Raw genomic sequence first — 14,183 nt, 5'->3', positions numbered from 1 at the left:
TGTTCACACGGAGCTAATGTAAAGTAAATTTAATTCGCATTAAATCGCAACGTCAGTTTTAATTCGAAGTAAACTAATGCGCATTAAAATCTCCGTGTGAACGCAGTTCAGATTTAATTCGCATTAACTTACGTTTAATGCGAATTAAATTCTTCGTGTGAACGAGGCACTAATTGATATGAAAAATACTATAAAAGTGGTTATTTATGCTGGGGATTAAGTACACGTTTTTCCATGTCTAACATTACACACTTGGCAAAATATGCAGTAACTGAATATGATATATATTATATATCAAATATTATAGGATTAAACCTTTTTTTTGAAGAATTTATTGATATGTTAACTCCGGACATTTTACTCACAAACTGAATGAAAGTGCGAAGCATCTGTAACGTGATCACGTAATTTGTGTAAATTTCCCCACACGTAAATAACCACTTTTACAGTAATTTTCGGTTTTGTAAATACATTGTATGTGAGGATATGAACAGCAGTGCTTCATATCAGCATGCTTTTCATGAAATGCTAACACGCTTAATGAAGTAGGCTGGCGTAGTAAAGAAACGAGAGTGCTTTTTTATTGTTGTGCAAAAAATATGAAAATTTTGATTTATCCATCATCAAACACGGAAGAAGCATAAAATCCTGATTACGCTAAATAGTGCATCAGCTCCGACCGCACGAAATTCAGAAATGCTAAAATAAGTTTACATACAGTAGTTAATATATATCATAAGATGAAATTAGAAATAATGTGTTGATTAAATGTATAGTTTATATTTGAAACAATTTATCATTTTTTGTATCAGGGGTATGTCATTAAAAGATAATACTCACTAGATGAAATAAGAGTGGAAGGCATACACTCATAGGGCAAAAAAAGTAATCAATTGTTTCTCAGGCACCGCTGTATCCGTAGATAAGGTACTACATAGAATGTGAACCCAAATAAATTCTAAACCCTGATTGGTTGTTTATAAACATGTATATATATGCATATGAGCAATTTTCAGCTCAGACTCGTTCCATAAATTTCAGTGAAAAAAAGATTTTTTGTAAAAAAAAAATATTAACTGTACAAACTTGAAAATGTATGTGTCTGTTGATGATTGTAAGTGTCTGTTGATGATTGTAAGTGTCTGTTGATGATTGTATGTGTCTGTTGATAATTGTGTTTTTTATCGTAGATGTGCTACCGGGTGATGCTTCAGTTGTGTTGTCTGTACAATCAGCCTGTAATGGCGGTCAAAGTCTTGTATCAGATGAAGAGAGCCAACGTCCAGCCGAACGCCATTACTTACGGATACTACAACAAGGTTTGTTAAATTCGTACGATGAACTGACTACATCGCGTTTTAATGGAAGACATTCTAGACTATCCAAATACAACTTTTACAGGGTACATGTAGCTCCCAATCTGATGACAGAAATTGGTGAAAGTCGACTACTAAAGATAAAATCAGTATACTGTACGCGAGGAATTTATATCGCATAATTTTGCTTTTATTTTTATATTGCTAAAATACATGTAAAGACTGTTCATCAACAGAGTACTTACGAATTCATGTTCTCGCGATTTGACGTATACGAGTCATTTCGTGATATTAAGTACTTACATAAAATTAGGAATCAACAGTATCATTTCCCCAACATTTATTAGAAGACATATGATTTATGTTTTGAAGTCCGAGGTGTAGGACCATATACACATACAGATACAACTGTATAGAACAATGATTACTAATTGTAGATTAACCAGTTGCCACAGAGTTAAAGATTTCAAAGAAACAAACAACAGTCATACACTACATTGTACATACAGCTGAACATGCGTTCTACGTGTAAGACTCTAAAGTGCGATGGTTGCTCCAAAGTGCGATGATCACGCCAAAATGCGATGGTCTGCGCCAAAGTGCGATGGTTTGTTAACATTACGGACGCCAAAGTGCGATGGTCACGTCAAAGTCCGATGGTGCGGAGTTCAGTAACGTTAGTGACATCACGTCGTTGTCACGTCATTCTTAACGTCTTTCAAAATAAAACCAAAGAAATGAAACGCTTCGTCAGTTTTCCCCAATGAAGGTTCTTTACGCTGCAGTGCTGACACCAACTTCTTCCTTATATATTAGAGAAAAGAACGGGTGATTAAGATTGACATGAACGACAGCAAAGGCAAGGTTTACACTGTTGAGGATAGAGAAAAGAGCAAAATCCATATGTTGTCGAACTATCTACTTCGCCCAAACATTCTTTAATTCATGAACATTTATTACTTTGACGTACACGTAATAAATTCCTGTGGATGTGCTATAATGTAAAACATTCTATACGATTTCGCTTTGGAAAATTTTGTGTTTGATAACACGACAACTAAATGGTAATGAAATTAGTTCTTATTCTTATTTTTTGTGCACGGATTTTGCACTGATATTTTGATGAAACAACACACGGTTGGTTCAGTCTATACCAAAACTCTGTGTCGTTTACAAACCAACGGATTTCGGCGTGTCACTCCATCACACTATGGTGCATTCGTCTTACATCATCGCCCATTGGCGCATTCGTCTCACACCATCGCACTTTGGCGTGTCAGACCATCGCACTTTGGCGCATAAGTGTGGACCATCACACTTTGGCGTGTCACAACATCGGGGTTTGGCGCGAACCATTGAACTTTTGTGTGACCATCGCAATTTGGAGTCCCATCGCACTTTACAGTCTTACATACATGTTATTCATTTCACTGTGACCAAAACATTCATTACAAATTCTGTGTTTTCCTTAAACCTGTCTAATCTGACACAGAATTTAGGCAGGTTTTACTGTACTAGGAAGTGTTGGAATAGACAAGATTTACTGTATATGAACATCGAAAAAGGCAAGTTTCTCTGTATTAGAAAGTGTTGGAATAGACAAGATTCACTGTATATGAACATTGAATTAGGCAGGTTTTTCTTTATAGAAAGTGTTGGAATAGACAAGATTCACTGTATATGAACATTGAAAAAGGCAGGTTTTTCTGTATTAGAAAGTGTTGGAATAGACAAGATTCACTGTATATGAACATTGAATTAGGCAGCTTTTACTGTATACATGGTTTAATCTACATGTATAATTGGAATTTTTATTTCTTTCTTCTCCCCAAACAGGCTGTGTTTGAAGGAACTTGGCCCTCCACCAGAAGCAATGCCACCATTCTGTGGAGAAAACTCCGAAACGTCATCATTGGTGCTGCTCACTTTCGGAGACGTATTCGACGGAGAAGTATGTCGATTAACTCAAACTCCGGGAGTGATTACGATAGGATAAGTCGGACAAGCATTGACAGTTTTCTCGAGGATCATACAGATCGTGTTAACCCTACAATAATGAAATCGGACATTTTCAGTGATTCTAGTCAGATCGGTACAGCTAGCAGTAAGGGGACAGCATTAGCGTCTACGACAGTCAGGGAGGAAAGCAACAGCACAGGTGAGTGTACGTCAACCGATGTGTCCTAGAATACAGGAAGTTTGCTTCCTTGTCACCAGATTTTGTATGTAACAAGTACGACCAGAGATTGAAGTTGGTGAAGTATTTGAGCATTAGCAATGGTACCTTTTGTGTCATCTTGATTATATAAATAAAATATGGTTACAGCGAACACACGTAAAATGAATTCATGATTACTGCAAAGTGATTTTCAGTCCTTGTAGTTTTGAAACATGCTTTAAACATGTTATGAACTTATTAGATATAATAATGAATTACGTTTATGATGAAACAAAATTGTTACTCCCCAACACTTTGCTATGAGCATGTTTTGCTGTACCAGATTTAGTGTTCCAAATATCAAGGCATCAGAATAGCCTTCTGAATTCATGTGTACTACATATACATGTACATGTACAATGAAATTGACTTCTGTATGTGAATTTTTTTAGTAGTGGAATTCCGGTGTACAACACTGTAAAAGTGGTTATTACACTGGGGTTAAGTACGGGAAAAATATTATATCAAATATTCATAACTATAGCGGTTATTACACTGGGGTTAAGTACGGAAAAAATATCAAATATTCATAACTAAAGTGGTTATTACACTGGGGTTAAGTACGGGAAAAATATTATATCAAATATTCATAACTGAAGTGGTTATTACACTGGGGTTAAGTACATGGGGGGAAAATATTATATCAAATATTCATAACTATACGTGAGTGAGAAATTTACGCACTTTTTACATGACCATGTAATTAGTGTAAATTTCCCCCATGCATAAATAACCACATTTACAATACCCTTCAGAGTGGTTCTTAATGGGTAATCTGACAATACAAACATTGAATGATTAAGTTTATTATTGTAACAGGTGGGGTGTCAGACAAAGGCTATAACTCTATGTCCCGAGAGGAGCTGAAGTCGCTCGTCCATCCCGTGTCCAACGGTGAATCGGAGCAGGAGCAGGAGAAAGTTCGGCGAGACAAGAGCAGTGGACTCCGATTCACGCTGCCCAACTCGCACAAAAACAAGGAGAAAAAGGAAAATAATGGTGATTTATGTAGTGACATTTTCTGTTCATTCAAAGGTTTTACAGAATTCTGTATAAACTCATTGATAATTCATTGCCTGTACTTTTCATGTATACGCCATATTACATCTATATTCAATATCACATCTACATGTATATTTATGTCTCCCCTCTTTCAGGGGGAGATGTTGTTTTTTGTACTTTTCTGTCCATCCGTCCGTCTGTCACAAAATCTTGTGAACACTTCTCCTATATGGGTTATCGGATAGATTTGAAACTTTGAACAATGCTTCATTGCCATTTGTAGATGTGCATATTGTCAGGGCAGGAGGATCCAATTATTTTCCTAAAAGTGATAGTGGATCTAAGAGGGGTGGAGGATGTAAAATAGCTTGTAAACACTTCACCTCCTATATGGCTTATTGGATAGATTTGAAACTTTGTACAATGCTTCATTGCCATTTGTAGATGTGCACATTGTCGGGGCAGAAGGATCCAATTAATTTCCTAAAAGTTATAGTGGATCTAAGAGGAGTGGAGGATGTAAAATAGCTTGTAAACACTTCTCCTATATGGCTTATTGGATAGATTTGAAACTTTGTACAATGCTTCATTGCCATTTGTAGATGTGCATATTGTCGGAACAGGAGGATCCAATTATTTTCCTAAAAGTTATATTGGATCTAAGAAGGGTGGAGGATGTAAAATAGCTTGTGAACACTTCACCTCCTATATGGCTTATTGGATAGATTTGAAACTTTGCATAATGCTTCATTGCCCTTTGTAGATGTGCATATTGTCGGGACAGGAGGATCCAATTTTTTTCCTAAAAGTTATATTGGATCTAAGAAGGGTGGAGGATGTAAAATAGCTTGCGAACATTTCACCTCCTATATATGGCTTATTGGATAGAATTGAAACTTTGTATAATGCTTCATTGCCCTTTGTAGATGTGCACATTGTCGGGACAGGAGGAAGAGGATCCAATTATTTTCCTAAAAGTTATAGTGGATCTAAGAGGGGTGGAGGATGTTAAAATAGCTTGTGATCGCTTCTCCTCCTTAATTGCTTATCCGATAGACTTGAAATTTTGTATGATATTTCAATGCCATTTGCAGATGTGCATTTTGCAGGGACAGGAGGATCCAAGTGTTGTCCTGAAAGTCATTGTGGATCTGAGGGGTGGAGGGTGTAAAATAGTTTGTGAACACTTCTATGTGGCTTATCGGAATTCATATTGTCTATGTACCTGTTCATGCATTCTCCTCCATACCATGCAGTATATTAAAGGGAGGTTTCATTCGGATTTCCATTTTGGGGAGCTGGGGGAGACACTCATTTTTCATTAAAACAATCTCTAGTCAATATTGGTTCAGTCTATATGTCAGAAAATGGGGTCTTATCATACATTGATTGGCATAACGCAAACATTTTCCTGAGAAGCATGTTATTAATGTAAAAAGGTTTGCCATCTCTCTGTATGTACATGTGTTTGTTAAACTGTCTGTTAAAAGACATCCTCATTTACTAATGTGTTTTGGAGGTCATAAATGCAGCTGTACCAAATTTGGCATTCAACAGATTCATGAACATTCATTAATTTTACTTTTATTGTAGACTTAATAGTACTTTGCTATGTATGCATGAAATAGACATGAAAACATATGCAGTTCATGGTCTCTTGTGTTTGACAGGTGGAAATCAGGACATCACATTTTCTGAGGTGGAGACAGACTTTAGAAACAGGGTTGGAAGCATTGTGCGGAAATCCCTGGGTAGTGTCAGCAGCTCGGGAAGTCATGAAACGCTCAAAGGAAGTATGAGTAAGCATGGCCGAGTCATTAATATCATCAGTAATTGTCGATGCAGGGGTTGTTTCCCTTGTTTTCTCTATATTGTACAATGTTCTGTCATAAGTATGATGGAAGCATTAAAAGTTTATTATGGAGTGAATTTTTTTTGTAGATTCATTTCCATAGTTATGTGAACCATAGGATATTCATACTAGCTTGGTATTTCTTGTGCTGTGTTCTAACAAAACTTTAGTAGAAGCTTTGGAATTTTTTTTGGGAGGCTAATGAGCATACAAGCGAAATTTACTTCCAGTTAAATTTACATAGTGATATTCTTTTATAATTATCAACATTTTAATCCTGTGGGGATCCGGTTTAGAATAACTCCTCATTACCTCAGTAAAATTGGGAAACAAGCCATCTTTCAGGGACAGGTTAATGATAAGTTGAGTAAGAAGAGTTTGGGGATCTCTGGGATCCGTTTTCTATGGAGTAATTGACAGTGGAATATTTTCAATCAGTACAAACCCAGCGAACAAGTTGTAATTCATTGCTTCTGATGGGGATGTGATTTAAATAAAGATGAAATCCTTCATTTACCCATACATATTCGATCTGCATCAATCACTGTGAGAGACAAAATTTTGAAGATAAAAAACCCAGGAAGTTTAATGACATATCATAAATAAAATATACAATAATGCAAAACTCACATTAAGTGCCATTAGAGTAAAGGAGAGAAAAAAATCTTCCATGTAAGCTCTTCCACAGATGATGACCTATTGTCAAAGATCTCTCCTGTCTGAAATTGAAAGCTTTTCTGACTTGGCTATGTAGGTACATATGTGGAGAAACTGGACTTGCACCCAGAAGGTTAACTTGGTATTGTGATTTCATGTGTGTTCTGTTCTATAAATTACTGGTTATTGGAGCTAATCAAATTGAACATGTTGTTTTTGTTTGGTTTTTCATGACATTGGTTTGTTATGGTGCTGATAAAACTTGAAACTTTATTACATGTATGATCTAAACTGTACCTATTTGGAAAAATACTGGATTTAATTTGAAATTTGTCATATATTTCAGTCTAATATTTCAGATTAAAGTAATGATGTATATGTTACTACAGTGGTTATACTACAGAGATTGTGGTTGATGTCTCCCATGCTGTGTTAGTCTGTTCCTAAACAGTTGGGTTTTATTATGTTTCAGTGACAAGCTCGCAGGCTGGGCTGTTGATGTTAAGTCAGAACTCTCTCGATTCCACGTCATTTCCTCAGGAAGTTAATCTTCAGTCCAGTTTTAATGCGAGTGACAGCAAAAGGAAACGCCACAAAAGTGCCGGTGACCACCATGCGAAAACCACGCGGTCGAACAGTGTGTTCAATAACTGGCGGCCGCGGCACATTAGCGGTGATCCAAGCTGCTTGGCGAGGACTACAAAAGATTTGATGTTGGATGATGATGCATTTGTTGAGGAGACAGAATTAAAATCCAGATCAAATTTGGAGGGGATAAATGAAACAACTGACAGTGGAGTGATTGTGGAGAATTCCCAAGGTGCTGGTCACCGTGACGAGAGACCACATGATCTGGATCTGGGAAATATTGCTTCCCTTCCTGGTGGATCCACGTCCCAGCCATTTGATATTCCGCAGAGAAAAAGTTTGATGGATGGATCAAGTAATCTATTACATTCCATGGGTACTCCAGTCACTGAGAATGATCCGCTGGGGTTGTTCAAGGATGAAGCTCCGGAGCAGGAGGAAGAGAAAGTGGTTATGAGGCGGAAAAATGTTCCAACTCAACCTTTCGAATCGGAGAGGTTGAGTTATGTTCGTCGAAGTGGTGATTTTGATGAGGATATACATCCTGAAGCTACGCTGGTGATGGATCTGGACGATCCTGATGTGGTGTATTCTATTAGAGAAATAGACCCCAGTGAAGCAGGGATTAAGTGCAATAGGCATATTCCGGAGGAGCAGACGGCCTCCTTCAGGCTTGGTTCAGGATTAAGTCTTGATGAATCGCTATCAACAAATGATTTGTATGGGGAGGCAAGACCTTTATCTCAAATGGAGAGGATTGGAAAACGTTTGAAGGACATGGGTAGAACACAGAGTACCCCAGATAATCTGGATGAGCAGGATCGAACTAGTAAATCTGGATTTAGTGCTGTTACAAGTTATCTTAAGTCTTTCCAATCCCCAACTAAGAAATCACAGGACTCTCTTGATGAAGTTGGTGGAACAACTTCAGAATCCAGGTTCTCAAGACTTGGAAGCTTTCGGAAAAGGGAACGATTAAGTGGTGCTTTCAAATCTGCAGCAGGTGCTCTGATGAGCAAAGTGAATGAAATAAAACAGACCATTTCTACGCCAGTTAAGTACGGTTCTAATCCGTCACTAGGAAGATCAAGTGATAATTTGGATGGTGATGAAAGAAGAGGGCGAGATATGCCAGGAAGATCCCTAGATCACCACAGGAAACCCAGAAATCCTTTAGAAGAATTCGACAACTTACATCCTCATCCAAATAGTATGTCTTCTTCTATAATGCTTTTTAAAAGTCTTTTTTGGAATCTTTTGTAATTGAATGCTTAAAGATATTTTTAAATGGAGAATGCATTTTTGATTATTTCTTTGCTCTAGGAATTGAGATTTGTGGGAATATATTCACCATGTCAGAACTAATATTTGATTTACTATTTTTGTTAAAAAAAAATTCCTCAACAACAGCTAAGGATAGGCGACTTCTCAGTTTGTTTACAAGACCCGCTGTAGAACAAATCCTTTCAGATGGGTGCAGCATGACAAATCGAGATGTAACATACTAAAAACAGTTTATAGTTCACAATAATGTTAACAGTACTCAACAGTGATTTTATTTTCATTTATGTACAATTAAAGAAACACTAGAGAATTGGAGCAGTGGAGCGAAGTTCAAACAGTAGCATGTCCTCATGTACCGACAATACAGTTAATTATCCCCAAATTACGTCCTCACGTACCGCCAATACAGTTAATTATCTCCAAATTACGTCCTCGCGTACCGCCAATACAGTTAATTATCTCCAAATTACGTCCTCGCGTACCGCCAATACAGTTAATTATCTCCAAATCACGTCCTCGCATACCGTCAATACAGTTAATTATTTCCAAATTACGTGAACATAACGCTATTTAGAGCTTTTGGGAATTGAAGATACATCGAAATAATACTCCTTTTTTATTTATTTTTTCCATTAACCAATTACAGATTTTGCAACCGTTTACCACCGTTCCGACCGTATATCTGGTTAACCGATTAAAAATTGCCATCCTTAATTATTATAGAACTAAAAGATGGCACCAGAAAGTTTTCTTGGAAGTTTTTTTCTCAGTCCCATTGAGTTCAGGATAACGAAGTTTGACTAATTGCTATTTATAGACCTGACAACTCTCATTCTCTACATATACATGCACAGTATTTTAGACATACATGTAGCATAGGTCAGTGTTTCATTATCTGTAATTTTATGACGTCATAAAACCACATTCAATCAATGACTTGAATAAAATTTAATGCGATATCGCTTGAGGTGATTGGCGTCTGTTAATGTCCGATTTAACGTGGATCAGTGTTCAAATTAAAAGGAGACTTTACTGGTGACTTGTCTTTGTAAATTCACAGCTTTACTAGATCATATGATTGCTTATTGAGGCTCCATTGTATTGACAAGGCTTTCTACTTGTACTTATCTTAGGGTTATGTTGTGTTGTCAGTGGGGGTATTTGTGTTTCAGATATTTTTACAATTAAAATGTCCATGAGATCTGATATGTGTAACGTTTTCTTTTACAGGTAGTTTACCATCTTCTTCTTTTATGGAGCAGTATGTTCCTCTCAAGGAATTTGGTGAAAACAAATCTGTCACATTTGCCAGTCTAGAAAACACATTACAAAACATTGCCATGGAAATTGAAATTAGTAGCTGTTTCCGATGTAATAGATGTCGAGCTCTTTTGTACGATGAGGAAATTATGGCGGGCTGGTCAGCTGATGATTCAAATCTAAACACGACGTAAGTTTCATCTTTCCTGCATTTATTCATTGTACATGTACTATTAAAGAACAATTTAAGGTTGATACAGAGCCTTATTTGGCACTGTTAAGTTGCAAAAAATTCTACAGGGAAGATTTTTTCTTTTTGACATGTAAAATATTCAGGAAGTGCATAAAGAAAGTGCCTCGTGAGTACAGGTCTGTGATGATGATGTAATTTTGTATATCATACTAACCAAATGTGTCATTGTAGTGATTTTGTAAAAAAAAAATATATATTTATGTTTTAAAATTTGGCACAAGCAGGCATTTGTTTAACTAGGTCACTCTTAGAATGTAACGTAACAGTGTCACCGTAAGTGAAAATATTTTTTTCTTTGCAGATGCATATTCTGCCAGAATAAACTAGTGCCAAAACTACAGATTTATGTAAAGGTAAGGATTTGTTCATAAAACTTCAGCTTTGATTGAATGGTAAATAAAAATGTATAGTCATTGTTGTTTTTATGCCTCAGTAATTGAAGATCCGGTGGCATATAGTTTTTGGTTGGTCTGTCTGTCTGTTTGTCTGCAAAAAGTTTAACATTGGCCATAACTTTTAAATTGATGGTGATAGGGCCTTCATATTTCACATGCGTAATTATAGCTTGTGAACACTTCTCCTATATGGCTTATCTGATAGACTTTAAACTTTGTACAATGCTTTATTGCCATTTGTAGATGTGTATATCGTCAGGACAGGAGGATCTAATCATTTTCCTAAAAGTGATAGTGGATCTAAGAGGGGTGGAGGATGTAAAATAGCTTGTGAACACTTCTTCTCCTGTATGGTTTATTAGATAACCTTTGAAATTTTGTACAGAAATTCATTATCATATAATGATGTTCACACTTTTCTGACCAGGGATCTAATATTTTTCTACAATTTACAGTGGATCAAAAATGAGTGTTTTATACCTTTTTTCATGTGCAAGGGTATGTTCACTTTCCTACTGGTACTTCTGTACCAGCATAACAGTCATTATTTTTGTTTCATTTATAACTATGACAATGGTGACATCAAAGTTGAATATTTTCTCCATCTTTTCCCTCATTGCACAAAGTACAGTTCATAATGTCTATGTTCCTGCTCATGGGTTTTCCTCCATACCATGCAGTACATTAAGGGAAGGAAGTAGTAATTTGAAGCACTCTCAATTTGGGGAACTGAGGAGACATTAATTTCTAACAAAAACAAGTTATATTTTATTTGCTGAGTTATGGCCCTTGGGCATAGAAACCCTGAAATTTGAATTTGTCATATACAGTATGTCTTTTATTTTATGGGACCTGGTTATTCCTGTGCATAAATGTTGACGTATAATTATTCACGCAAAATATTATGCAGCTCAATGTTAGAGCACAAGGAGTTCATTATAGATTCATTTGTCAGTAAAAGAAAAGTGAGGTGAGCAAGCATTCAGGTCAATTGTCAGAGCAAGATTTGGGTCAATAGTCAGAGCAAGGATTCGGGTCAATTGTCAGAGCAAGGATTCGGGTCACTTGTCCTGTAATTTGAATTTTTTGCAGGACTGGCGAGGGGGTAACGCCTCCTCCCTGGGGGGAAGTAAAGATGATGACACAGACAAACACTCCAGCACAACCGATCCTGATGTACAATCTAGTCACTCAAACCACGATCCCTGGGTCCTTCAGGAGAAGATCCACTCCACCTCCAACCTAGAGAATTCCAGTACAGACTTTTTCTTTGGGGAGGAGCACTTAGAGGAAGAAGGTCCAATGAACGTGCTCGAATCCCCAGAGAGGGCAAAGCGAGACAGTCATCTGGCCAAAGCAGCCCTCTCCAACACCACCAGTCCCAGATCCTCCAGTGAGTAAATCAGTTGTCTGCCCTATGTATCGGGGCAGAAAAGATTTAGAAAGAGCTAGGCATTCCAACTCTTAAGAATTTGTGTGTAATAGTATTGTTATTCTGTATAACAGAGAAATGTAGAGATAAAAGTAGGATATTTTTATTAGATTTATAGCATGTATTAACAAAACAAGGAATTAGAAATGCATGAACATTGTCATTGCCTTCAGCTTATTTATCTGATGTAAGTAATGACTTTTCAGGATTAATAATCAAGTCATTTACTTCAATCAAGATTTAAGAGATATGATTAAATAATTTAATTCTTATTGTATCCTTGTCTCTGATTGGTCAAATTCCAATTGAGGAACGCAGGTTATTTTTGTATAACCTGGTTTGGTATGGGGACACACCCCCTTGACAACCAGAAGCCGGAACTTTTTTTTCTCTCTCTCTAAATTTACATTGCAGCACTGTTTTCAGCCTTCTATGGAATAGAAAGTCAACTTGTACAATAAGATACTTCGGTTTGATACACATACTGTTTTCTCGTTGTCAATTAGCATCTACTTGTACGCTAATCACTGTTGTAAATCATCTTTCTCTGTATGATGATCGAATAATTTTAAAATAGATTAAAACAAAGATATTATATTTGAATTAATGATTTACCAAGTAAGAACTGTCCTGTTCATTTTCAAATACATTTCTCACTGGGGGAAGGGGGTGGGGGGTGGGGTTTCATTGCTGATCCGCCCTTCAACCAAGCAAAAAAAACAAATCATACGTCACATTTTACCACGTGACGTCAATTATATTGACATGTGGATCGCGATTTGTCACTTGCTTACATATTTTCTTGTGTTGGATTTACTATTAGTGACAACTTTGCATGCAAGGGTAAGTTTTCATGTAGTAGAATTTTTCACAGAGTTAAAAGCTGCAAATTATTGCATTTTCTGATATTTGAAGACTTACTTTGGGTAGATCTAGACCTAAACAATGCAGCAATTTCCCGTATTTTCTCAATCTGTCGGAGATGAGTGACTTCAAAGTTATTCTCTAAAGGGCAGCGAAATACGCATTGCATGCATAGTCTACACATATTTTCTGTCATGACAAACTTCACCTTCGATACAATAATTTAATAAATAGGCTAGGCTCTGTTGAACTAAGACAAATTGACAACGAGTCAAGATAGCAACCTTCTATAGCTACATGTAGACGCTTTGTCATTGTTGCTAAGTGAATCATTGTGCGACTCAATTGACTTGTATTTTTCCAAGTTTATGTACATTTTGATAAATGAAGGTTAATATCTTTGTCTCCTGCATTAAATTATAAGGAATGACTTTAATTCTGGGGCAAGTTATACGAGTATAACCTGGTTTGGGTCAGTTTACGCTTTGCAGATTATAAATCGTATAACTTGCCCCAGAATTAAAGTCATTCCTTAATTAGTTTGATTGCTGTGTTTAAATAGGCTAGTGTACAAGACTAGTTTCAGGACCTAGAATTTGATCTTTGTATGCTCCACAACACTTTCTTATCTTTTATAAGTGTCCTATTGACATTTAGAAAAGATCCCTTGTTGGTGTCTGAGGTGTAGCAACATTTACGTAGGGAGGAAGGAATGTGACATTCGGATTGGTTTTATGTGTAATGAGAAGCTCAGTTTGTTGAACATATGTAGAAATGGGGGGGGGGGGGGGGGATCTTGTTTAAGTGTTGTCTGTAATGGTAACATTTTCTAACATTCTCATGCAGTCATTTGAGTACAAATATAGTTCCTAGATATTGACTGTGTTGTCTGGTTTTTGTAGTTCCTAGATATTGACTGCGTTGTCTGTTTTTTTGTAGTTCCTAGATATTGACTGTGTTGTCTGGTTTTTGTAGTTCCTAGATATTGACTGGTGTTGTCTGGTTTTTGTAGTTCCTAGATGTTGACTGTGTTGTCTGGTTTATGTAGATATTGACTGTGTT

The 14,183-nt window shown here is 36.6% G+C and overlaps 1 protein-coding gene across 4 annotated transcripts in view; it reads left to right on the top strand.

Moving 5' to 3' along the window:
• Positions 1–14,183, top strand: part of LOC125649148 (C-myc promoter-binding protein-like) — a 57,665-nt gene that overhangs the window by 33,395 nt on the left and 10,087 nt on the right. For all 4 annotated transcript variants that reach the window (XM_056165844.1, XM_056165842.1, XM_056165841.1 and 1 more), the window contains 8 exons: positions 1,191–1,319; positions 3,153–3,474; positions 4,354–4,533; positions 6,207–6,335; positions 7,518–8,843; positions 10,148–10,367; positions 10,732–10,783; positions 11,918–12,218. In XM_056165844.1, the coding sequence (XP_056021819.1) occupies positions 1,191–1,319; positions 3,153–3,474; positions 4,354–4,533; positions 6,207–6,335; positions 7,518–8,843; positions 10,148–10,367; positions 10,732–10,783; positions 11,918–12,218 (2,659 nt within the window). The remainder of the gene's footprint in view (positions 1–1,190; positions 1,320–3,152; positions 3,475–4,353; positions 4,534–6,206; positions 6,336–7,517; positions 8,844–10,147; positions 10,368–10,731; positions 10,784–11,917; positions 12,219–14,183) is intronic.

This window comes from Ostrea edulis, chromosome 5, assembly GCF_947568905.1.
Source record: "Ostrea edulis chromosome 5, xbOstEdul1.1, whole genome shotgun sequence".
NCBI classification, from domain to species: Eukaryota; Metazoa; Mollusca; class Bivalvia; order Ostreida; family Ostreidae; genus Ostrea; species Ostrea edulis.
The sequence above is the reverse complement of the archived record's forward strand: the minus strand, read 5'-3'. Positions and strand labels throughout refer to the sequence as shown.